This window comes from Ambystoma mexicanum, chromosome 13 (genome assembly GCF_040938575.1).
Source record: "Ambystoma mexicanum isolate Mex_15411 chromosome 13, UKY_AmexF1_1, whole genome shotgun sequence".
Taxonomy (NCBI): Eukaryota; Metazoa; Chordata; class Amphibia; order Caudata; family Ambystomatidae; genus Ambystoma; species Ambystoma mexicanum.
Genome location: NC_090938.1, coordinates 343,031,746 through 343,057,486, shown reverse-complemented (window position 1 = coordinate 343,057,486; position 25,741 = coordinate 343,031,746). Strand labels below are relative to the sequence as shown.

General features: G+C 49.2%; 1 protein-coding gene across 1 annotated transcript in view; it reads right to left on the bottom strand.

The window, feature by feature from the left end:
* PRMT5 (protein arginine methyltransferase 5) overlaps window positions 1-24,857 on the bottom strand; it is a 630,581-nt gene extending 605,724 nt beyond the window's left edge. Inside the window, exon 1 of the mRNA XM_069633848.1 lies at window positions 24,559-24,857. Coding sequence (XP_069489949.1) covers window positions 24,559-24,680 — 122 coding nt within the window. The 5' untranslated portion in view covers window positions 24,681-24,857. The remainder of the gene's footprint in view (window positions 1-24,558) is intronic.
* Between the last annotated feature and the right edge of the window lie 884 nt (window positions 24,858-25,741).

The window sequence follows — 25,741 nt, the reverse complement described above, 5'->3', positions numbered from 1 at the left end:
GAACTGGGCATTGAAAGGCCCAAGACCCCCTGTCCCGCTGTGGCGTATGCCCACGGACACACTGACGGATCTGATGTTTAGGGAGGAACTGGGAGAAAAGCTGGCAGACTGTCACCACTAACAGCGGCAGCGTCGAGCACTGGAGCACGGTCTGGGAGGCCCTGAAGGTGGTAGCGAGGGGAGAAGTCATAGCCGGGACAGCGGGAATCAGGAGAATGCTGATGAGGGAACTGGAAGATAGGGAGGAAGAAATAAGGCAAGGGGAAGTTAATAATTCAGGGACTAGAGAGGAAGAGGAACATTTGCAAGAGGCACGGATAGTCTGTCACCAGGCATGGGGACGGTTAGCGAAATTCGACTACGCAACACGCACCACCAGAGCACACATGCATGGTGACAAACCAGGCAGGTTGCTGTCCTGGTTATGTAAACGAGAGCACCCCAGACACCCAGTGACCGCCATAAAAGACATGAACGGTGACACTAAGACAACCCAGCACTCCATAAACACCACATTTGCTGACTTCTACACCACACTATACGCACACGACACCCAAGTCCCGCTGATAGACATACAAAACACCCTGGAAGAGATAGGACTCCCCAAATTAAGTGAGCAACAACGAGACTTGTTAGAAGAGCCCCTCACGCCCGAAGACATTACAGACGCCATTAGATCCCTGGCCACATGCAAGACCCCAGGAACCGACGGGCTCCCCCCCCCGAGTTTTACAAGGCATATGAGACAACACTGGCCCCACTGTTATATGAGGTATACCAGGAGGCTTATGAAACAGGAACCTTACCCAAATCCATGACAGAGACACTAATAGTCCCGATACCCAAACCACATAAACCGGCCGAGGAATGCGACTCTTACAGACCAATAGCAATGCTAAACTACGACTGTAAGATACTGACCACCATACTGGCCAAAAAACTGTCAAAAGTGGTAGGAAGCCTAGTTCACGAGGACCAGAATGGCTTTGTGCCCGACCGCAATACGACGGCCAATCTGCGTAGATTACAGCACACACAGAGGGAGACCAGGATCATATGGCGGTAATGTCGTTAGACGCCATAAAGGCATTCGACTCCATATACTGGGAGTGGCTGATAGAGGTGCTAAAGGAGTTCGGATTCGGGGAACGATTTGTACGCTGGGTCAAGATATTGTATAATGGACCCACGGCCAGGGTGAAGACGGGCAAATGGGTCTCGGGAGCCTGGAACATACAAAGAGGCACAAGGCAGGGATGCCCCCTGTCGCCCATGCTCTATATCTTGGGGCTGGAGCCAATTGCGATCTACATTAGGAGTCAATTCTGGGACGCTGGGATAAGGGTGGGCAGGAGACATCATGTTATCTCGCTATATGCGGATGACGTCCTGATCTACCTAAGGGACCCAAAAAACAACGCCCCAACAATCTTGGAAGTGTTAGATAATTTTGCGCGTTATTCGGGGATACATTTTAGTAAACAGAAGTCCTGCATGTTTCCGCTGGCGGGCCTAAGGGAGCTAGGAACAGACAACCTACCCCAAGTTGGGATAAGATGGCAACCGGACACGTTTAAATATCTGGGGGTCTGGATCAGGCATACACCTGAGCTTACACACGAGCAAAATACGCTGAGGGTAACTCAGGGGCTTCACAAATCTATGAAATTTTGGTCTAAGCTACCACTCTCAATGATGGGAAGAGCATCAATAGTAAAGATGATTATACTCCCCCGATATTTATACTTCTTCCAGACTATTTGCCACTACATTAGACCACCCTTTTTTCGAAAGTTAGATGCCCAGATTAGGGATTTCATATGGGGTAAGGCACGCCACAGACTGGCACTGAATATTCTGACCCTCCCGCATGATGTAGGGGGCATACAGCTCCCGGACTTCGAAAGATACTATCTGGCGGCCCAACTTAGCCATGTCACCAAATGGTTATCAGACGAAGTTACCAACGAAACAGGCCTCCTGGGAGATCTAATCAAACCTCTGTACCTTAAGGAGATAATATGGGTGCCCCCAGACCGTCCCGACAGAGCACCCCCATTGGCTGGATTGGGCAGACTGATATGGGAAAGAGTTAAAGCCATCACGCACTTAAAGAATCCTTATTCCCCAGAAATCCCAATAATGGCAGGCTTAAGAAAAACACCAGCCGACACTAACACGATCAGGCAGTGGGAAAGACTGGGTATCTACGCCTGGGGAGACATGTTTGAGGATGGGGAGTTCAGAGGGCTGGAATCAATGCACAAGACAGAGGGAATACCCATGGGACAGTTTTTATGGTATCAGAAGCTTAAGCACGAGGCTAAAGCGAGATGGAGCAACTGGCCAGAGGAGCCAACAGCGACCCCTCTTGTAACAGAAATGTACAATCTAAGCGATGGGTGGAGGCCAGTGTCAAGAATCTATGCGCAGATGAATGATAGGCCCAACCCCAGGGGCGCTACTCTAAAAGCTAAATGGGAAACTGACCTTGGTGAAGAGATTTCAGACAATGAATGGGAAAGAGCACTGAAGTTTCCGAAAGCAGTGTCCAGAAACACCAGATTCAGACTCATCCAAACAAATGTCTTATACAGAACGTACATGACCCCGAAAAGAGTAGCTAGCTTTAAGCGGCAACCGGAAGCGCAATGCCCATGGTGCGCCAGTGAAAACGCAGATCTAATACATATGTTTTGGGGATGTGCAAAGGTGGGCACTCTTTGGGCCAACATCAAACAGGCATGCGAGAAGGGCGGAGTAAGCAGATACGACTGGACAATGAAGGAGTGTCTGCTAGGCACGTACCCCAGGATCAGCAAGTTAAAACACATTGTGAGGGTGATGGACATAGCATGCATCTTGGCAAAGAGGGAAATAGCAATGTCGTGGAAGTCAAAGAAAGGCCCGCAATATACAAGATGGAAAAGGGAGATGGAGCGGTGGACGACCGCAGAGACGGAAGCGTGGGGCACCGGGACCACCAGAGGGCTAGGGGACGCTAACGCTAAATTCGAGGCATGGAAGGCCGTGATCAGAGACATGTTCCTGCCGTCGGATGATATGCCCCCATGAACTAACGAGTAGGTGGACTGGCACACAGCCCCAAGAGACACGTGGTTCGTAAAGAAGAGAGGAGAGAGGTGTGGCACATTGGGAATGAATGCTAACCTTACCCTCAACCCACAAGCAGAGATTGGGACGGGCCACCAATCCGACCCTAAGTAATCCAGACGCCATATTCGCTACAAAAGGAAGACAATGTATGTTTGTGGTATGTTAGAGTTTTGTTTATTATGTATAAGAAATAATAGAACATGTTTCAACCTCATAAAGAGGATGTAATGCCAACTAAGAAATGCTAATAAAAATATTTTGAAATAAATGGATCAAAGCAGCCTAGCGATGCTGCTAGACCTGTCTGCTGCCTTTGATTTGGTGAATCATGACAGGTAGGCGGACACGCTAACCAAGGTTGGCAACTGCTCCAAGTTGGCAGTGAATTGGTTTAGATCCTTTCTTGGACCCAGGAGGGCCAGAGTGTTAAGGGGGATTTCACATGAGGTTCACCTTTGTTGTGGAGTACCGCAGGGATCTTGCGTCTCTCCATTACTTAAAAATATCTATCCAAAGCCCCTATTTGATCTCTTAGATGGCCTCGGTGTCAAGTTCGCCAATTATGCGGATGACACCCAGATCATTTCGGAGCTTTGTTTCCTAGGAAGCAGATTCGGTGTTGGTCAGTAAAGTTTTCGATGTTGTAAAAGTTTGGATGAAGAATACCGATAAGAAGACTGAAATTCTGATCCTCTGTAGTACAGCAAAGCTAAAGAAACTAGATACCTAGTATGAGGCCTTTCTGATAGGGGGTGGTACCATTTAGGTCGCTCTGTTAAACCCTGGGAGGTGTCTTTGATTGTAACTTTAACTTTGGAAAACAGGTGTCCTTTTTTAGCTCTAGCTGTGCCTACATGACGCAACTGCTTTGGCAGATACAACCATATCTGTCGGAAGAAAATAGAGCTTTGATAGCCACTGCTACAAGAAACACTAGGCTGGATTATTGTAACGGGTCATTAGTTGGTACAAGCCAATATGAAAAAATTGCAGACCATCCAGGATGGGGAAGTCAGAGCTATCTGCGGTTTGGTGCGTAGAGACCATGTCACTGCTGCCCGTAAGAAACTACACTGGCTCCCCGTCAATCGAAGGATCAACTTTAAAGCGCCCCATTTGGTTTATAAATGTCTTGCCGGTAATGCTCAAACTACCTTAGCTTGCGAATCTCAACACTGCCGACTAGGCGCACTTTACGGTCCAACAGTAAGGATCTGTTGATGCAGCCGCGCTTTACACTAAAGAGATTTGGAGGCCTGACATTTAATGCCTGCGCTGCAAGGGTCTGGAATGACCTACCTCTTTCTATCAGACAGTTGCTGTCACATGCCCCGTTCAAGAGAGCCTTGAAAACCTATCTGATTGAGGGGGGATCGTAGTAATCCTCTCTTCTCTGACCCTATCTTTCGGCCTTGGGATCCTTTTTGCTTGTGTCTTCCGTTTGTTTTTTCTTGTCTTCTGAGCGCTCCGAGGCCTGCTGGCGTGTTGGCGCGATAGAATAATTCATTTGAATAAAATAGAGTTAAGACTGCAAACCACTCCGTTTGCCCATCTCTACCCCACATCCACCTACTCACCATACCGGAGGGCATTAGACAAATGAAGCTTACTCATTTTATTAGCTTCAGAAGGAAGAAATGCTTTGGTGGTATATCTTGTGACCTCAGCATATACACACAGACCTCTGCGGCAGTTACAGCAACCAAATGAGCTAACTTTCAAAATATATTAAGATGGTCCATTTATTGGGTTTGTGGGTGAAAACAAGGGATGGTTCACGAGGAACGTAATTCTGAGAGAGAATGTGAAATTAAATCAAAAAGCAATGGATACACAGCTCTCAATTAATCATAACCATTATTATCCTATGGGCAACCTTCGGCATAATAACTTCACCCTTGGTGCAAAATTTCAAGTTCCAAGCTATAAAAACAGGCAAAGAAAAGTTACTTGCCACCTCAATTGTACACACACACAGCACACCATTTCTTATTTGCCAATGGCTGGTGGTGAATGTACATTTTGAGCCCTGACATAGCCTGTATGACCATCCATATGCAAATTAGTCTTGGTACTGCCACTATCTGGAGCAGTCCAGTCTGAACTCCTAGGCAACATCTACATCTCCACTGCACAGCAAACCCACAGCATTGTGCTCTAGCAGTTGGGCCCCGAGTGATTGCAATGGTATGGGAGGCTGCCCAGAGCAACACATGTGGTTCTGATGGGCGAAAAGCCTTTTTTGTTCTTAGACTGTCTGGGAGAAGGTGTGCTCAGGGGGTCGGTGCCATGCTTACTGCATGCCGGGAATCAACTTGTAGCTCACATTTAAAAAGAAGCCTCAGCTTCCTTTTGTTCCTGAGCAGTGGGGGCATGGACAAACAGTTCCGGCTGAACTATTCACCTATAGTGGCAGGTCGAAACGTGGTTAGAGTGATTTGGTAGGGGGACTGTTAAGTTATGTGGTCTTATACCGTGCACTGCTACCACTTGCATGGTCTCTTTGCGTTTTTGCAATGGAAGGAGGGTTGAGGGGGTTAGTGTGATTGAGAGGGAGAAGAGCAAGAGAGTTGATGTGCTGTTTGCAGCTTCAATTGGGGAAAAAACTGTCACTGGCCACTGGAAGCCGTCATGTGGTGTCAGGGTTCGAAATTGTTGGGAGCCATTTAGCTCCTGGCTATAGCCAAGGGGAACATGGTTAGCTTGAAGCCAACAGCTAGCAGGAGCTACTTTTGACTCCTGTGGCAAGTGGTACCATACATACCTAGCTATGCTATATTAACTGTGTATGTTTGGGAATATATATGAAAAGGAAAATAAGAACACACCCAAGGGACAGTTGGAGCACATTGCATAGTACAAAAAATCTAGAGTTTGCATCTAGCACAAAGTTAGATTTGCTGCGCACAATGTACTAGCTCCTGGTTTTCCAGAGGTAGTTCCTCCCTAACTGGTTATGCCCGATGTCCAGGAGCTGCATTTTGCTCCTGGCCAACAATCCCCATTTCGAAACCCTGAGTGTTTAGATATGATTGTGCATGGGTGCTTTGTGTGTACTTGTGTTTGGTTTCATGTTGTGTGTTGTGATGGGTGTGTGGTAGTGGTAGGGTTCTGTTTAGTTTAGAGGGCGAGTATGCAGAATATTGAGTTTTTAGTACGGTTAGTTGAGTGCAACCCATTTCCTACCCCCAAAAATACCTCCAAGTGCGACACACTTCCCACCCCCAAAATCCATCTTCGTGAAACACATTTCCCTAGCCCCAAGATATCTCTCCGGCTGACACATTTCCTACCCCCAACAATCCATCATGCAACACAGCTCCACCGCAGAAATCCATATAAGAGCAACACATTTCCTACCCCGCAAATACAGCATTGGAACAGTACAACAAGCTACAATAATTATAGAGCTGGAAGGATCCCAAGAAAAATAGTCCGTCACTGGAAAAAAAGGCCTAAACGGTACTTCTCCCACCGAAACTGTTCAGTAATATCAAGCCCCAAGTTTTCACTTCCAATGACAATACCCAGGTGAAGGGTTGTTCTACATAGCTTGTGCCCCTCGATCCATGAACTTAAAAGTTGGCACTACGCAAACAGTCAAAGAATTGTATTATGCGGTTACATGTCTTTCCATCTAAATTAAAATGTTTCGAAACTTAGGCAACAAAATAATTTGCATCAAATACTTTGCTTTTCTAAGGTGGTCCCTTTGGGGGGGTCCCCTCCCAACCCCCCTCCAAACCCCCTGTCTTTTACCCTTAAAAACCCACCCCAAACAAAATTAACCTTTTACCCCACATAAATATGCATTCGATCACATTTTTTCATTGTATAAGTTTCGTTGGAAACTTTTGCGATGAAAAGACTGCTCCAATTACTTACTGGCAATCTTCATTACTCCTGGTCCTACTCTTCCTAGTCACAGTACTTACTTCATGAGGCCCCTGCCTCCGACACAGGACCTTCTATTTCTTAAAATTCCTATAACTCCTCCCCCACATACATGTCACTCAGTTTCATATTACCAAGCCGGAGCATGGGACCTTCCCCGCAGGGAGGGTGAGGAGGGTCGTCGGTACTGTGACGAGGAAGAGTACGACTAGGAGCAATGAAGATTACCGGTAAGTAATCCGAGCATTACCTCCTCGTCCACTCTTCCTCGTCCCAGTACTCACTTCATGAGGTATACCAAAACAGCAACGGGGAAAGGATCCCAATGAGACACAGAGCTAAAAACAGTGCAGCAAACACCCACAATAACTCTTAATTCACATCCCCACAGACAAAACTCCAACCAGGGAGGAACCAACCCTTCCCTCCCCCGAGTGGGAGAAACTCAACCCATAGCGGATAACGAAAATGCCTAAAACAGCCAAGGCGGCAGCCATACAAATCTCTTGCAGAGAAAAACCCTCCTTGCATCGGCCCAGGAAGCCGCCAAACCCCTGGCGGACCACCCCTGATCGTGCGCAGGCAGGCCAGAAGCCACATAGGCCCTGGAGATCACAACCCGGAACCACCGGAAAATGGAAACCACAGATGCGTTATGCCCAGCCCCAGCCGGACCACAAGCAATCAGGAGACTATCAGATTGGTGGAAAAAAGCAAACCTAGCCAAATAATCCAACATGTCCCGCCGGACAGAATGTTAAGCCAAGCCACCTCCTTATGCATTCTCGGATCATGAAAGAAGTCCGGGAGAACCAGATCCTGAGAAGTGTGAAAACCGAGATGCAACTTAAGGGAGGAACTTCGGACCACACCTCAGCACCACCGAGTCTGGCAGCACCCTCAGGAAAGGAGGGTGACATAAGAGAGCCCCAATCTCCCCAAGCCTACTGGCAGAAGCGGGGACAATAAAAAAGCAGATTTCAGTGTAAGATGTTTGATATCAATCTCGGAAAAAGGGCTCAAAAGGAGGCCCTTGAAGGAACCATAATACAAGAGGGAGATCCCAAGGGGGAAGCCCTTTATCAGCACAAGGACGGGAAGAAGAATAACCCTGGAGCAACTTCCCCACCAACACCTCCCCTCCAAGTGACCATACCCCCAAAAGGAATTTCATGGAGGCCCACTGAGAGCGAAGCCTGGAAAAAAAACTGCCAGGCCCCTGTCAAAAACCCTTCTGGAGGAATCGAAGGATAGCAGAGAGGCCAGAAAGCAGGGAAGGGATCCCAGACCGGCCAAACCAGTCTCGGAAATGGCTCCAATGCCTGCTGAACACCTTCAGAGTGGAGGGTCAAAGGGCATCCATTATGTACTCAACTACAGGATCTGAGAACCCCTGAGATATCAACTTAGACTGAGCAATAGCCACACTGCCCATTGCATCCGGTGGAATTCCAACCGCAGATCACCTTGAAGGGGACACAGCCACCTCGGAACCAGCCAAGGTTCCTAGGACCGAACCTCCAACAGAGAGGGGAGCCAACTCCAGCGGAACCAGAACTGAGCTAACAGTCACCCTGGACACTCTGATGCGCCAAACCACCCGGGGCAGAAGGGGAATAGGCGGAAAGGCATAAAGGAAAAACCCTAAGGCCACAGTACAGAGAGGGCGTCCATCTCCCAATCCCCCCGGTCTGAAACCGAGAGGGGAACTTCTGCTGAGGCTGGGGATGCAAACCGGTCTAGAACCGGGGACCCCAATCTGACACAGGTCACCGCAAAGACCTGGGTCAACAGGACCAGTTCCGCAGAGGAGTGAAAACCGGCGTCTGAGAAGATCCCCTTGAACACTGTCCACCCTTCCGATACGTGAGGCCACCAGAGACACCAGATGAGATTCCTCCCAGGTGCCTATCAGCGCTGCCAGAGCATTCAAGGAGCGGCCGGAACCCCTTTTGTAGTTTACATTTGCCAAAGCCGTCGTATTGTCCGATCGGATCAAAACCGCCGACCGTCCAGCAACTCCTCTTTGTACACCAGAGCTTGGACAATGGCACAACTCTTGCCAATTGGATGATCGCCGGTTCTCCCCAGATCTCACAACCCTTGAGCTGAGAGAACCCCCAATGTAGACCCTTTCTGCTGGCGTCGGTAATAAGAGAGGCAACAGGAGGAAGGACTATGCACACCTCAGCCTGTAGACCTGAAACCCCCCCCCCCCGCCACCATAGCAGGGAGACTTGCAGCGCTGGGGACACTGAAAACAAAACTACGAAAGCCGAGACGTCGGGAGCCAGTGGGAGAGAGTATAAGACACCAGGGGACTTAACCGAAGACGGGCTCAAGGAACCATAAAAACACGCAAGACGCCACGTGCCCCGTAACTTCAGCAACAGGCAAGCCGAGACATACTGCCTTCTGAGAACCCAGCCCATACCAGCCAGCAAGCGCCCCTCCCTGCACAACATCCAGAGTACGCTCTCCCCAGACGTCCAGACAAGCAGTGCAGGGTCTTGAGACCCATAAGCAGGTGACACATCCTAGAAGGCATAGAGACCAGGAACACCCGCAAGTAGAAAACTTGACCCTGAACAGGGAGAAGAACGGTCAAGACAGTAACCCACAACAACCGTTCGGAGAGAACGGATCCCATGGTCAAGTACTCGGACCGTGAGCTGGGTACCAAAGGCCTAACCATGCAAACCTGGACAGGAGGAGACAGGAACAGCAACTGATACCCCACTCCGGAAGGAGCCCATTACCCAGGAAGCCGAACCCTACCGGTCCCATACACCGAGAAGATAGAGACGAGGAGCCAGGGAAAACCGCCAGTCACTGCACTTGCACCAGAGGAAAATCACAGGACGTTGAAGCATGCCTGTACCACAATATAACAGCATGCTTGTCAGCCCACAAAAAGATCCTACTTATCAAAAGGAAGATACAGGACAGCCCAGAAGTCCAGCAGACCATGGCCCCCCCCAGCCGACAGAGGAGCCACCAGGCTAGCGTCAAAAGGGCAGAGTACTGTCACAAAGCGGGCCAAAGCAATCCATCCCGGATAGCAGACATCAAAGGCAACCCCCCCACCTGGGGTATGCCTACACTGGGAAAACCCACTGAAGTGACATCCCCCTCCACCGGCACCAGGGGCCCTGAGAACCCAAGCACAGACATCTGCCACCATGTGCCATATCACTTCCCACAAGTCTGAGAGGAGGCGTGAAAGCAACACGTTGGCACTGGAGGACCTAGGCCCTAAAAGAAGAGACACTGGGAACCCTCTGAACGGCCATTACTTCCATGATTCATTTTCTAGAATTCCATGCCAGACAAGGGAAAAGAAAATCTCCTTTGACCTTCCCTCGTGAAGTTCAGAGGAAGAGGACAGGACAAGGAGTCTGCGTCCATAGCTAGCACAGACCCAAACACACCACTAACTCGCCACATGACAGAGGTGGCTTGAGCCCTGTATCCAGTAGCTGGTAGCCCCAAGCTCTAAATCGTTCCAATGCGGCGGTCTAGGAAGGATGAAGGGCCAAGTCAGCACCGTAGAGACTCGAACCCGAAGTGTAGACTATGCCAGCCCGGTACCCTTCCGGCCGCTTGCAGACGTGCCCAAATCTGCACTGTTTTCACAGGCTGCACGCAAAGAATGCAGCCAACATCCGGTGCATCCTGGGATGCGTGTGTCGGAGGAGCGGGTGATATGCGACATGCCTGCGACAGAACAGAGCCCCTGCACTTTCAAAGACTCTCAGCCACTGTCACCCCACAACAAGAAGTAGAGAGGCCTCACAACAAAAGGGAAGGCTAGCCCATACTAGCAAGTGCCTGCCATTATTTCCAATAAAGAGGTGAACACAAAAGCACGAGGAAACGGCATGTTGAAGGAGTCAAGATGGCCATACCAGCAAGAGAGGGGAAAAATATCAAGCGTAGTCCTCCCCTCTCCTTACCTTCCCCCAGAGAATGCAGCTAACATCCAGTGCATCCTAAGCTGTGTGTGTCTGAGGAGAGGGTGATATGCGACATGCCTGCGACAGAACAGAGCCCCTTCACTTTCAAAGACTCTCTGCCACCGTCACCCCACGACAAGAAGCAGGAGGTGCCACAAACAAAAGGGAAGGCTAGCCCATACTGCCAAGTGTTTGCCATCATTTCCAATAAAGATGTGTACACAGAGCACGAAGAAAAGGCGTGTTGAATCAAGATGGCCAAAAACAGGAGGAGAGGGGAAAAACATTAAGCCCAGTCCTCCCCTCTCCTTACCTTCCCCCGGGCCGTGCAGGACCCGGGACAATGCTCATGCTGCGGTACGGAGCCCAGCAAAGAACCGAGCGAGGCAATCGCGCTCAACTGTGACCCCAAGCCCCGCAGGTGGCCCAGGAGCTCCGCTGCACCCGAGGGAGCCGAGGGCCCCGCCGCACAGCCCCCCCAGGGGGCCAGCAAGAGGTGCTCCCCAGTGCCCCATACTGGGAAGAAAAAGTCCAACCTGCCGGAGGCAGCAAAAATTAAAACTGAGTGACATGGATGTGGGGGAGGAGTTATAGGAATTTAAAGAAATAGAAGAAGGTCCTGTGTCGGAGGCAGGGGCCTCATGAATAAGTACTGGGAAGAGGAAGAGTGGATGTGGAGGTAATGCATACCGTATTATGCAAATACGTGGTAGAAACATGGCTGTAAACGAGGCTGCTAAAGGGACAGCCCTTTGGCAAATGAAGACATCTCTGGTAATGGGAAATCCAGGCATATAGGCAGCCCTGCCCAATGGGCCAGCACTTGCCGGGTCCGAGATCCGGCATCGGATGTCCGGCCGGATCTTGGGACCCGGTGTAATGTCACTTTTTCCTATCTGTCAGAAAATCCTATCTTGCTGACTCAGTCAGTACTTAAAGGATAGGATTTTTTGACAGCAGGAATGTGGTGTGCCTGTGTTTGTGGGATCCCAGGGGTGCCGTTTCTGTAACTTGATGTGAGCCAGGCTCACTGAAATAACCGAACATGGCGAAGCCCTGTTAAGAGCTACTCTGAAATGGACGCAAACCTCACGAACCCCACGGACTCCAGAAGATACACACAGGGAACACTGTTTCATAAAGTCCCAGGATTCTTACAAGCACTAAATGTGCAAAACATATGAAAGTATCCATAAGAAATATATATGTACGTGAACTAAGTGCATCATTATCACGTTAATAATGCACTTATTTCACATACAAGGACATATTCATGATAAATCCGGCTGACTGCACATGCTCAGTCATGATTTATAGTTAAGCACTGGGGGCAGGGCCGTGGAAATAGAAGAGGCATCTTTCTACAGATGAAAGCACTGGGGACAGGGGAGGGGGCACTCAGCCATCTGTTCACATTGCACCCCCCCTCTTAATGAAGCCTGGTCACAGTGAGAAGTGTTGACACTGCATGCATGGCTCAGTGAGTCTGCATTGCGAGCAGCAGGGCTGGATTTTACAACCCCCCCCCACCCCACCCCACCCCACCGGCAGAATGAAGTCAGGGCTGAGCCCCACGCCACCCCCCCACCCCTGGAGAGAAAAGACCAGCTATAATTAGCGAGAAAGCACGCCCCCCCCCCCTCCCCACCCCCCTGGCGACTTTTTACAGAAAAAGCGACTGGCGACAAATATAGCTACTTTTTTCTTTTGGTTTGGAGACGTGTGTCATTTACACACGTTTCCAAACCAATAGAAAAAAGTGTAAGTCTTTCAGGGGTGAAAGGTAAGTGTCTCTACTGCGTGCTTAGCTAGTACTGAAATAACTGCCCGTCACTACCACTGGGAAGAGAGGCCTGCACCCGGGCGGATTCCTGATCCACTGGCATTGATGCACGTGACTCCCTTTACGCAGACCCCATGCACAGTCTTTCCAGGCAACCTCACCCACCAAAAAAGATCTTCAACAAGACCCCTCGCCGAGCAGCAATTATTAGTATGACGAATGGTACGCACAACTATTACCAAAGACAAATTATACATGTTTGTCATACATCTATACACGTCTATTGTATATAATATTTAATGTCACACAGTGTTTGATTGGCGGTGGCTCTCTTGTCTTTAGGGTGACATATTCGGACATGCTGCATGACATTCAGGTTTACTGTAAGAACGCGAATAAATCGGGCATAAGGGTCATGGGCTGCGCACCATCATCCACAAATGGGAGTTGTGCAATAAGACATACCGATTAATCAGAAACAAACTTAAAATATAAATGTGTGGTGTTTAAGGGTAAACAATAACGCCATCATGGGGCAAACGTGGGCCACGTTGTCTAGGGCTAGAGGGGCATCTCGAAGGGGGACAGAACTATGAGATTACAATGGTTTGCAAAAGTAAACCTTGAGAAAGGGGGGCATCGGATAACCTAGCAGAAAGCACTCGCCGTGGATACTCGTCGAAACATGCAAACAGCACGAGTGATTGGAAACAGAATTAGGCTGCATTTGATCCGCACGCCAATGCACTGGATTGGTTCACTGTTCATCACCTTCTGAAACAAGCCTGCCATAGCCACATAGGAATACATTGGTGTAGGTAAGCGAACATCGCCAGGCAGGCCACCTTCAAGACGCTTTTCCGGCAGGGTACAGGGTTGCACATATACGGCCATCTAGCCAGGCGCACAGGATAGAGTTTCTCTAGCCAACGCGCGATCTATAGCAGGCGGAGCGCATCAAGGCACCCACCATGCACATGGCCAATTATGCACCCGGTTGCACAGATGTAGAGGTACACCCAACCCAAAACTATTTTTAGAAATGGAGGCACAGATGCAAAACAAGTCTGTCCCTCAATTTCTAAAAATCGTTTTGGGTTGGGTGTATTTGTACATCTGTGCACCCCTCTTGGCAAGAGGGGTGAACAGATGTAGAGGTACACCCAACCCAGAAGGATTTTTAGAAATGGAGGCACAGATGTAAAGCGAGGGAGGGGGCAGAGTGCAGGGGCAGGGAGGCGGAAAATGAGACTGTTTGCATGTCTCCGAGTTTGCACGTCGCGAGGGCGAATGCTATGGGCTGGGAGCGGAGGTGTATGAGCCAGCACTTTCTAGTAGAGCTGCCATATTTGAAATGGGGAAATGCTGGTGCTCATCAGTTAGCTGGCTATACTCTTGATAGGAAAGTACTGCTGTAACAGGGCTTCTATAATTGTTGAATCTTCTCAGCGATGATACTATGCTTTTGTTGAGGCAATGCTATTTCATCTTAGTGGGGCTGCTATACTTTTGATGGGACAACATCAGCACCTCTCAGTTGAGCTGCTACACTCTTATTGACAAGGCCCCCAGCACTTCTCAACAGATGTATTTCTTTTTATTTTAATTGGTTATTTATAATGCGTGTACTACCCAGAGGTTTCTAAGCGCAAACTGAGGGAGAAAACTTGTGTTGCGCGGACCGAGGGAGCGAACCTGTGTTGTGCGGACCGAGGGAGTGAACCTGTGTTGCGCAGACCGAGGGATCGAACCTGTGTTGCTCTGTGTCGTCTTGCTTCCAAGGCGAGCACGTTGCCCCTGAGCTATCCTTCCGATACTCTAAAGATCGGAAGTACATTTAATGATACAGAACCAGAACTATTGAGCAAGTCTGTCATCATCAGAATATCTCAACACTGTCGTGGTTATACAAGAGCTCATATATTTAAAGGGATGGAATTACTCAGAATGTAGCAGCACTATTCAATAACCCATAACCCAAAGTTCTTAAGCATAGTTAATGTGAAAATACTATACTTCTCACCGTTGGGCCAGTACTGCCACTTCTCAAAGAGGCTTCTACACCTTTTATGGGGCAGCACTGATCCAGCCTACTGCTCACATGCTCAGAATTGTCATTTCTCGGCAGGACTGCAACACAATACCATTGTGTTCTGTATGTTGAGTGCTTCTTCACCACCAATGTGGATTCATGGCTCTCTCCCAGTGTCTAAATAGTAGATCTGTCTACATTCAATTGGCAACAGGCATGTCCGGAGCTGCCTGCTGTCCATAAGCTGCCGCTCAGGATGTTGGGAGCCGTGATGGGGCAAGGTATAGAAGGCCCGAGTCTGTCGGATAGCAGAATCAGCAGGGTCTTAAAACCTGCTCACTCCTTCTGGAGGGGCAATGGGGCAAAATGAGCCTGATCCCACATACAGGGGATTGTTACCCCTTTATCTCTCCTGAATGAATGAATGAGCTCTCTTAGACACAAGTTATCACCCCTGCGCACACTGAATGAATATGGTATGGATCTATAGATCGATAAAACACTCTGAATTGTCACTCAAGTTTTAACAGAAATAGAATGGTCTTCCTAGATGGGATACTGACTCCATTAATATACATGGGGTCACTGAGATGACCAAGAGTGAAACTGTACATTGTTGTTAAGATTACCAGCAACGGTGGATACTATGCTCCACGAAGTGAGGTGCCCACTCAATATATCACGCTGTTTATAGGTATGAGACCCATCCTGAATGCTTGCCCAAAGAGCCTTGGCCACAGTTTCACACTGAAGTGAGCATGTGATCCGGGGTCTGCAGCCCACACACACGCAGGGGATTCGCATGCTCCCACTTGTGAGATTTGCACCAAATTAGTGAGATTGTGCTCCAAGGTAGGAGGCACCCGCACAGTCTTTGCTCTGACGTTTGACACACTCAGAGGATGGGACGGCATTTCGTTTGCCCATCCTAGTTGCGTTGCTCTGCCTTTTGAGAGCTACTACAACCTGGATGATTATAGAGGGGTGGAGTAGGGGCAGTGATGGCCTACTGGAATGCAACTCGAAGGCTTAAATCTCGTTCTTACTTGACTTTAGTATATGCAGTACATGCTAGCCAATGTTTCCACTGTTCTGCGCAGCACGCGACTCCAACCCCCCCGCGCGCCGTTGCACCAAGTTGGCTACTACATGCACATTTGTGGTCCTATAACTGCCAGTGATGTCACTTCCTGTATTTGGGCCCCCCTAGGAAATTCATAAGGCGGCTCCCCTGCCACCTTGTACACGGGGCATGGGTTTTGGAATGGCACAGAAGTGTGTTGGCAGTTCAGCTGTGCCATGCCACGTCCAGGTATATTGCGAGGTATGATGATTTTGGACAAATGTTAGTAATTTCCATTTATTTTACTAAAATGATATGTGGGAGACTACAGAAAAAAAATGGAGGGACTGGCAGTGTCCAAAATTGGACTGTATATGAACGGGTAAGACACAGGTCCACAGGATGAAACTTGAGTTGCATGAAGCTGTTTGCATCTCTGTCATTCTGCCAACACCCCAAAAATATGCACCCATCACTGCGTGGTGCAGTGCAAAGATAATGGTAGGCCAGCATTCTGATGTCAAAGGAGCCTCAACGTACAATTGTAAGGTGATTGCGGTGCATGTTTACACTTCACTGCAGACTCTTAAGGGCACTGCACAGACAGAGAACCTCCCCAAATGCCAAATTACGGAGCATGTTAGGGAGAAGTATGGAGATGAAAATCCCACCTTTTACAGCCAAGATGATTTGAAGATGTTGTAAACACGACTTTATCCTGGTACTTCAGTGAGATGGAAGGAACTTCACTGGGAAGATTTATAGATAAGAATAGCCTCTACCTATCATGGAGGATGGGTTCACCCATCCACCTCTGTGGACCTCTTCATTCTCCAGGCATCTGACAGTCCAAATAACAGATACAAAGTTTATTATTGTGGGGTACTAATCCGTGAGGACAATTCTGAGACTAACTTCGGTGAAATGTGAAGAAATTGGATAGATGCATTGGATGCTGTAATGCCTCGCACAATAAATGAGACTTCACTATTGACTAGAAACTGTTGAATGTTCTGGAGCAGCGTGGACATGCTCACGCCTGCCTTATCAGAAGTGAATGTGGGTTTGTTCAGTCCTGGACCACAGGCACCTGGATTCCGTAGACAGGGATAGTCTTCTGCTTATGGTCATCTTTCCCGGAGAAGGCTCTCTTGCTGTTCCCTTTCTAGAGTAGTAGTAGCACATATGAGGTCAAAACAGAGCAAATCGTCCCTACATTAGGGTCTGTTGCACAACCCTACTGTCTCCACTGTCTGGGGACACCATGACAAAGTTTTATATTATATAAAGGAAAACAACTGCTTAATATTTAACGAAGAAAAATGGTATTACACAACTAGATTAGTTCATTAGCACATTTTTTTTAGTTATATAAAAAGATTTCATTCTCTTTAAAAACTGTGGTACAAAATACACAGCCATTAGAGTATGCACTAGTACCTCCTATTGATGAATGCCACTTTGCCTACGAGAATCCGCCTAGCACCCGAGCGGTCTTCCTAAAAAGGGCTCCCCTGTGCCACCTCTTGAAGTGCCACCCAGTGGAGACACATTGCAAGCCCACATTTCTAAGGATGGCACATGTAAGGCTGACTATTGCCCATCTACAGGCTGACTCTGAGTGGACAGGGGTTTTGGCATCCTCTTAATTGATATCGGGTGGGTAAGCTGTAAAGAGGTTCTGGTGCTAATGGGAGTAATAGAACGCAGAGCATTTGATTGATTTGATAAGCCCCTCCTTTCCCCCCGTGGCCCCAAAGCATGGGGCCACAGCGCTGGAGACCCTTGGGGGCAGATGATCACTGCCCCCAGGGGTGAAAAAGAAAAGGAAAAAAAGGCGAGGGAAGGGGTGAGGTGGGAGGGGGTTTTGGGCCCTAGGGCCCACTAGGCCACCAGGGATATAGGAAGAAGTCGTGTCTTTGGAACGGGGAGGTTCTCCCCTTTCCAAGGACACCACGTATATGACGCATTGCTGGTCGCGGGGGGGGAGAGGCCCCCCAAAAATGGTGGTACAGGCCCCCCCAGTGGGTGGGGCAGTAAGGTTTGGGCACCCCAGGCCAGATTGGCACATCAATGTGCCTCTCTGCACCAAGGGGAGTTGGGTTACCAAAGGAAAAAAGTGAAAATGGTGGAACGCTTTTTGGGGGGGCTGCGGGGCACCCCAAAGGGTCTGGGAATTTTCTAATGGGATGGGGCGTTGACCCCCTCTCCCACCAGCCGCAATGGAGTGGGTGCCATGGCATGTAACCCTCCCTGGGACCAGATATCTGCTCCTAGGAACGGACGCCTGAGCCCAGGGAGGAGTGCAGGACAGCCCCCCCCCCCTTATCTGCCCCTGGGAGGGCTACATGAGATGGGCCGCCCCTCCAATTGGGCCATGTGTGGATTCCCACGGGTATCCTCTTTTGGGAAATGCATGGGGTTCCCCGTTTTCCTTGCTGGCTTCGACACCCTAGGCACAAATCTGTAGGTTGCCCACATGAACATAATGGGCAGTGGCGAAAGGCTTGGGGTTCCCAGTGGGTTACCCTTTTCCTTTTGCGCCCCCGGTAGGTGCACCCACACATGTGAGGTACCGTTTTCAATCGGGACACGTGTGGAGACGCGGGAAGGTAGACCATGTGTTGTTGGCAGTGTGTTTCGGTGGGTGGCCAGAGCGACTGAGAATTGTCTTCATTTCCAGCCAGTTTCAGAGACATTTCTGTGTCCACTTACCGAAACACGTCGCCAACAACAGATGTCATACCTTCTCACTTTCCCACAGGTGTCCCGACGAAAAAAGGTACCTCACATGTGTGGGTGCACCTACTAGGGGCACAAAAGGAAAAGGGTAAACCGCTGGTAACCCCAAGCCTTTCACCACAGCACAATTTGTTCTTGTGGGCAACCTACAGATTTGGGCCTAGGGTGTCGAAGCCAGCAAGGAAAACAGGGAACCCCATGCATTACCCAAAAGAAGACACCCGTGGGAATGCACAGAGGTCTGACTTGCACGAAGCGGCCCAGAATTTATTACCCGCAACCCCAGACAAAGTGAACATTGTGGTTTTTTTCCCACCAAATATCATACTTTGTCGGAGATTGTGGCTAATAGAAACTGGGGCAATTTGCGCAAGGGAGACCTCTGTGGATTCCCACGGGCGTCCTCTTTTGGGAAATGCATGGGGTTCCCCGTTTCCATTGCTGGCTTCGACACCCTAGGCCCAAATCTGTAGGTTGCCCACATGAACAAAAGAGAAGTCGGTTGTCAAATGAAAGAAGGAAATTGGAGCATCGGTTACTGCTAACGGAATCACTAGCAGGAAGAGAAAAGATGAGACGAATAGAGGAGTTGAAGACTGAGCGGAAGGGACGGCGAGACAGGAGACCAGAAGGGACGGGCACGACAACCTGAGCGGAAGGGACTGCGAGACAGGAGACCAGAAGGGACGGGCACGACAACCTGAGCGGAAGGGACGGCGAGACAGGAGACCAGAAGGGACGGGCACGACAACCTGAGCGGAAGGGACGGCGAGACAGGAGACCAGAAGGGACGGGCATGACAACTGTTATAAAGGTGATAGCGGCCGCACAAGCAGACATTGCTCCAACAGTTGCCAGAACATGGGCAGACTTGAAATCCACCGCTGCAGAAAGGAAAGGGCCAGAAAAAAAGTATTCTGTCTATGCCCCAAGAATATGGAACCTCCTCCTCGTTAGCATCCGACTCACCCCCACGCTCCTCCAATTCAGAAAGGAACTCAAGACCCACCTCTTCAAGGAGTCGCTCATACTCAACACCTAGGCCATCACATCGCCCCTTGCACCAGACTCACTAGATGGCGCCTGCCCCTCTCCTCAACACCACCCGGTACAGCTGTACCCCTCCTCTGTGCTCCCATGTATCCTACACCCCGATGTATATCTTATGTTGATACCTCTCTAAAGAGCTCCATTATACATCTGTACTGTTGTATACCTCTCTAAAGAGCTCTGTTATGCATTGTATACCTCTCCAAAGAGCTGTTATGTATCTGTATTGTTGTATACTTTTGTAAAGTGCTCTGTTGCTTCTCAAAGCTAGGTCCGCCTTAATAGATACCATTATATTAATAATAAAAGCAGTAGTAGAGATATGAGTAGTGAAAGAGAATGAAGACTCAAAGATTACACCAAGATTTCTCACTGTAGAATAAAGGGGAGGAAAGCAGGTGGGAAGGAAATACCAGAAGGGTAAGCAGAGGGAGGTAGATTGGAGGAGGTGAATAAATAGAAGCTCTTATTTTGACTGGCTTTAAGGTGAAGAAAGTGGGTGTGGATTCAGAGTTTTAATAGCTGAGATGCAAGCAGAGACATTGGCCTCAAGGGAGTCAGAAAAGTTAGAAAGAGAGGAGAAAACGTTGGGCGTCATCTGCACAGAAATGAGGCAAAGATCAAAGGAAGATATGAGATGGGAGAGCGGGAGTGTATAAGGGGAGACGACAAGAGGGACAAGCACAGAACCCTGCAGGACACCAAATTGGAGAGGACGAGAGTCAGGTGTAGAGCCAGACCAGGATACCAAAAAGATTGATATGAAAGGTAAGAGGTGAACCAACGAAGGACAGCACGAGAGAGCAAGTGAGGCAAGGGAAGACAGGAGAGTGGAGTGATCAACAGTGTCGACAACTGTTGACAAGTCAAGAAGGCTGAGAACGAAGAACGTTAGTTGCGCTGGGCAGAATGAAGAATGTGGCATGAAGGAGGGCGGTGTCTAGTTTCCTGTTTACTTTAGCACTGAAACCCACTCACACTAGATCACCCCAGTAGTGAATCCCAAGCATCCGAGCAAACCCCAGTCCTATGTTATGTTACTTGGTATTTATATAGCGCTCTATATATCATTGGTATGACCTCAAAGCGCTTGTAGGTTGAACGCCCTCGGGAACCGTAGTTCTGGACAACAACTTACCTGCCTCAGCTTTGCCCTTCCTCCATCCATGTACCTTAGCACATGCCATCCTAAAGCTCACCACACCCAACCCCACCCCACTTCACTTCATCCACCCAGCCTGTCCCAACAACCTCACCTCACCCTAAACCCTCACCCAGAAATCTCAGACCGGCCACAATCACCCCACTAATGCACCCAATTCCACCCAACCACCACCTCTCCTCAACCAAACCAACCCCCACACTACTGCATATCACCCCATCTAGAGCACCCACCCAACCATGTCACTTGCTCACCCTATCTCATCACATTAGCTTGCCTCATCCAACATAATATCACCCCACCACCTCACTGACCCCATGACCCGTCCCACCTAGGCTAACAATAGCACATACGCTTGAAGACCCTAGCACAATACCCACCTATCCTAGCTCATCCAGGCACAACAACTCATTTTTCATAACTAGCCCCAGAACACCATAGATCACCCCAACACCCCACTCAGACACGCTAGGTCACCTCAAAGTAACACCACCCACCCAACGTGCCCCCCAACCCACCAAGAGCTCATCCCAGGAGTCCACCCACCCAAGCATCTCAATAGCTCACCCACACTTGCTACCCCAGGACAACACCTAACCCTCTACCCACTCTTCCTCACCTAGAATCCCCCCTGCTGGTTGCAGCATCATACCAACACACACACCCTAAGAACCCACCCAAGCTCACGTCCATACCCTAGCCCACCACATACCCTATGACACCCTGATCACTCCCAGCGCGGCTACATCACTGCAACACATGCGGCTCACCCCAACCACCCTTAACAAACCCTAGCTCACCCCAGCAAACCTACCTCACCCCAGCACAACCTACCACACCCAGGAACCCTAGCTCAGCCAAGCTTTCACCCCCAATGCAAATGCAATAAAAACAAGCACAACTCATTCAACATTGCTCATCCCATCAGCCCACCTATTCAACTACTGCCAAAGCACCCCAGAAAACATGAGTTCACCCCAGCTCCCCCTTATCCCCAGTCACACAACCTCCCTCACACCTGACACACCCCACCAAACTTCAACAAACCACTTTTCCGCATCCTACACAAGCTTACCCAACGTCACCCCGCCCTAGCTACCCAGCATAACACCGACCCACCCTAGCTCTCCGCAGCACGCCACCCATCTACCCAAACTAATCCCTGCACAATACATATCCACCCTAGCTCCATCCAGTACATAAACCTGCCGGCCTAGCTTGCCCTGGCGCAATACATATTGTAGCTCACCGTGGAACCATAAGCTGACTCAGCAAACCAATCCACACACCAATCCCAGCTTGCATCAGTACACTCCCGACCTTTCCTCTCTCCAGCTCACCACCAACCCACCCTAGCTCATAACATAGCTCACCACAAAAAACATTCCACTCACCCTAACTCTTACTAGCATACAATCTACCCGCCCTAGCTCACCTGTGCAGTACAACCACCCTCCTCTACCTCTTAGCAACACCCATCACTCCAGCACAAGATTACTATAGCACCCCATCTGTCAACTCAAGCTCACCAAAGCATCCCATCATCCTATCCACCATAGGCTCCCCCAACACGGCGCACATTTTAACTCATCTCAGCCCCTAGCACTCACTCTAGCTCACCACAACACAGCACCCACCCACCTAGCTCATAAGGTACAACATCCACCGACCGTAGATCACACCAGCAAAACGCCCCAGCCTAGCATGACACAGACTAGCACACCGATCCTAATTCACCCCAGCAAACCATCCATCCTAGTACATCCTAGCCCCACACCCACCAGAGCTATTCCCACCAACCATACCGCCTACCCTAATTCACCTCATCATCTCACTGGACTTAAGCTCATACCAGCACCCAGCCCACTTAACCTAGCCACCCAGTATCTGAACAAGCTTACATAGTTTATCACAGCACCCACCCTAGGACACTAGAGCAAATAACGTCACTGTGGCTCATCCAAGCACGCCACCGTAACTCACCCCAGCACAGCACCCACGCAGCCTAGCTCACCGCAGCAGCCCGCCCACCCACCCACATAAGCTCACCCGAGCTGTATAGCCAAGCACCCAATTACATCCCAGTACAGGCTCCTCTCAAGACATCACACACCACCCTAGATTGCATCTTCTTGATGCCCGGCCACTGCATCAACCGAGCAAACCCTAGCTCACACATGCATCCCATAGGTCACACACGCACTTTTTCCTACCCATGGGTGGGTTGCCCAATGCCTGCTCTTGGTAGGATTTTCTGACGGGTAGGAAAAAATGACAGGTCAGGCTGTCAGATTTTCCTACCCCGTAACTTTTTCCTACCCCTGGGTGGGTTGCCCAATGCCTGCTCTCGGTAGGATTTTCTGACGGGTAGGAAAAAATGACAGGCCAAGCGGTCACTTTTTCCTACTCCTGGGTGGGTTGCCGTCGGTAGGATTTTCTGACGGGTAGGAAAAAAATGACAGGCTAGGCTGTCAGATTTTCCTACCTGTCACTTTTTCATATCGGTAGGATTTTCTGACAGATAGCAAAAAGTGACATTACACCGGCATGCCTCAGCCCTGACCAGGTTATACCGAGCCCCCAGCTTCACTGAGGGAAGCTGGGGGCTGGGTAATCTCATCTGCGCTCCTCTCACTGGCCGTCATTCGCGCGTCTGCATTATCCATTTGCTCAACCCATTTTCTTTATTGTAGCCTGAAAGGGGCACCACAGGAATTAATTGCACGTTAATATAACTGGGTCGGGATATCACTGTTGAAAGCTGGCTTTCTAGATGCAGGCACACTGTTTTCCAAATGTGCCTTTCACGCTTAAGAAAAACAAAAGTAATTTCCAAACTGAAAAATGCTGCTTACATTTATTAATTTTCTTTTAAAATGTTTTTTTTTTGTCAGACTACCACACTCAGTAATGTGTGCCCCCTTCGTGTTTTATCACAGGTTAGATTTATAAAGATGTTATATGCTTGTCAAACTGGTTAATCACAAATAAATGCTTCTGTTGTGCTGACAGCAGTTTAAAAAACTGTGGGTTCATGGGTGCCAACTTTTGCATTTTCACTACAGGGGCAGAAATACCCCCACCTGCACCCTGAATATAAGCAAGTGACCAACCCATCTCCTGACCACATACTTATTATAAGGAATTGCAAAAAGTCATACGATTAACAAACAGTTGTTAATATATAAACACCTCAGCAACGGTCTCGCAACCTGCGGAGCTAACCTGGTAGCCTTCTACTGTAGAGCGTCTCTATGGATTCCTTAATTTACTAAAAAGCACGCATTACTAACATTATTTTGGGTGCACAACTGTCATGGAAGTGATTTAAAGTAGAATTGATGTACAGTTTAGAACGAAGCAGCATGAAAGAAATTGTACAATGTTTTTAATATTTTGAACATTTCCTTTCAGTGGAGTCCAACTGCCAGCCCCGCCTCCTCAGCACTCCACCCCCTCGCCACTCCGCCCCTACCTCCAAACGTCCACCACCGCCGCGGCCCTTGTGGGATCCCCCTTAACATGTTTTCCATTTCCACCACTGCATATAGGTTGCAGAGCACTAAAGAATCTCATGCATGGCCTGAGGCATGCACAAGCCGCCATCTGACGCTTCACACATAAGTATCCGCCCCAGTCAACGAAGCGAACCTTTGCTCTTTGCAGCAGCCTCGTAAACCACCCTCCATCCCATATCCTCACACATACTACTTCCCCCCAAAACGCTGCCCCCCTCCTTTATTGGGGTGTCACGCTCACCCCTGCTTCGCCACAGCCCCGAGGGTGTCTGGCACCTCCGGTACACAGTTCACATCTCTCCCGCTGGACACACGGCCTGCACCTGACCCAGGTGCCCCTCCAGCTCCTGTCACAGCCGCCATCTTCCCGCTCCTCCTGCAGAATCAACACACGTGCTGTAGCCGGTCGCAGCCTCCGACCAACCATAGTAGTTCCGAAGTATTCCTTCCAATCAGCGGTAAGAAACCATCAGTCGATTTACAGAGGCCGGTCGTCTCAACCAATTAGAAAGCAGTATCTTGGTCATAACCATGTTTTTTCCCCTCCTCAATTCTCACTGAAGTTAATGACGCTACGGCGCGCGCAACACAAACTATACGTTTGCCTCTAGCACGTGAATTTTGACCAAAGCTGTTTCTAAAGCACACACTCGTGAAGACTACATCTCCCACTAGCCTCCTTCAAACATTTGTAGATGGTCCAGTCAGTGGCGCAATGAGTAAAGGGCATGGCTACGGGTAGAAAATTCTAGGTGCGAATCCTGGTGTATCGACATGTTTTGCAAAGCTTTGAAACCGCCTACAAATTATAAATGCAAAATCCGTGTGCTTTTTGGATTGAACATTTTTAGAATTTGTATGTATGTGATTATTAACTATATCTACATTTATATTTTTCATCCATGCCAACATTCTAAAGCACCTAGGAGCGAGATTTCGTAAGATAAAAATAGGAAGACATTATTTTTCCTTTAGGAATGCGGGTAGAATTATTTTATGCAAGAGAACGTGAAAAATAGCACGCCCCCCTGGACATTTTGGAAAAGATCTGTTAATACATTTACAAAAATAAAGATAACAAAAAGCACAGTTTCGGCTTAGTCCCCATTCATTTTCCCATAGAAAAAAACGGGACATTTTTGCTCCAGGGTGTTATGGGCCTCAGGGCGTGTCAGGGCCTCACATGCATACACACTCGCACATGCAGGCAGACATCCAAAGAGAAGACGCCGGAGACGTGTGTCTGCTCCGGTCGCCGGCGCGAACTGCCGGCGCACCGCCTTTAATATCTTACGCGCATGCGCGAGCCTCGATGCAGCTCGCGCACGCGTACATAACTGTGCTTGCTACGCAACATCCCTCCTTTTCCCCCCAAAACAAAATAACATTAGCAAACATAGGAACCAACAGGGTCCCCTCACAAC